This window comes from Tribolium castaneum, chromosome 1 (assembly GCF_031307605.1).
Source record: "Tribolium castaneum strain GA2 chromosome 1, icTriCast1.1, whole genome shotgun sequence".
Classification (NCBI taxonomy): Eukaryota; Metazoa; Arthropoda; class Insecta; order Coleoptera; family Tenebrionidae; genus Tribolium; species Tribolium castaneum.
In genome coordinates this window covers 1,249,645-1,250,769 of record NC_087394.1, presented here as the reverse complement: position 1 = coordinate 1,250,769, position 1,125 = coordinate 1,249,645, and the positions used below count along the sequence as shown (strand labels likewise).

Below are 1,125 nucleotides of genomic sequence, written 5' to 3'. Positions count from 1 at the left end.
GGCTAGCTAATCCATGTATATCGGTTAGGCTTTGATGTTTTCTTTCTTTAGTGGTAATTATTATTTATCTCTGAAAAGTCAAAATTCATCCCTTTAAGGAAAAGCATACGATTGATTAAACAACAAAGTCATAAAAACCACACAACTTTATTTGTTACATTTCCTAGAAATATAAAAACAGTTTGGAAATCAAACATTTATTATACTGGTGGTTTAACTGAGAGCCTTGTGATACGTACTTTTTTCATTTGTTTAGAAATATTTTTGTGGTTCTGAAAAGAACCGTTTTTTTTCGTCGAAAATTAAAATGCGATGAATAGTAGAGAGTAGATTGATGTAACTAACGATGAGGAAGAAACATAAAAACCAAACAATGCTGGTATACCGGTATTGTCGTCGCCTCGTAGTCTCATAGATAAAACATAGGTTATAAAAAAAACTTAACCGCCAAAACCGTAAAGTGTACGCCCTTGACGCTTCAAAGCGTAAACGACATCCATGGCGGTGACGGTTTTACGTTTTGCGTGTTCGGTGTAGGTGACGGCATCACGAATGACGTTTTCGAGGAATACCTTCAGGACACCTCTGGTTTCTTCGTAAATGAGACCGGAGATACGTTTCACTCCTCCACGACGTGCCAATCTTCTGATCGCGGGCTTCGTGATGCCCTGGATGTTATCACGTAAAACTTTACGATGACGTTTTGCTCCACCTTTTCCCAATCCCTTTCCACCTTTGCCACGACCGGTCATTTTGAATGATTATTGATTCAAATTAAGCTTTGTTTCACAAAAGAAAACGACACAGATTTGACTGCTTCGTCGAAAACAACTACCTGCTCGCCAGATTAGTCAACTCATTTTATAGTTTAGTTTCGCTCCGCCTCTTAAGTTACTTTTTTGACCAATCAGATAACGCATAGTGTCACCCTAGTTAATAAAATACGGCGAAAAATTTTGTTGCAGGGTCATATGAACCGTCGCCGTTGTTAGTGACGTACGTAGGTGTTTATGTGTGTGTATGTGTAGTTGAGGGATAAAGAAGTAGTCAAAAAAATGGCCCGTACCAAACAAACTGCTCGTAAATCGACCGGTGGAAAAGCTCCACGAAAACAGCTTGCCACTA

At 38.9% G+C, this 1,125-nt stretch overlaps 1 protein-coding gene across 1 annotated transcript; it reads right to left on the bottom strand.

The window, feature by feature from the left end:
* Window positions 1-270: 270 nt before the first annotated feature.
* On the bottom strand, window positions 271-859 carry LOC135266247 (histone H4). The gene has a single exon (XM_064356539.1). The coding sequence runs from the start codon at window positions 750-752 to the stop codon at window positions 441-443; it is 312 nt and encodes a 103-aa protein (XP_064212609.1). The 5' UTR covers window positions 753-859; the 3' UTR covers window positions 271-440.
* Window positions 860-1,125: the final 266 nt, after the last annotated feature.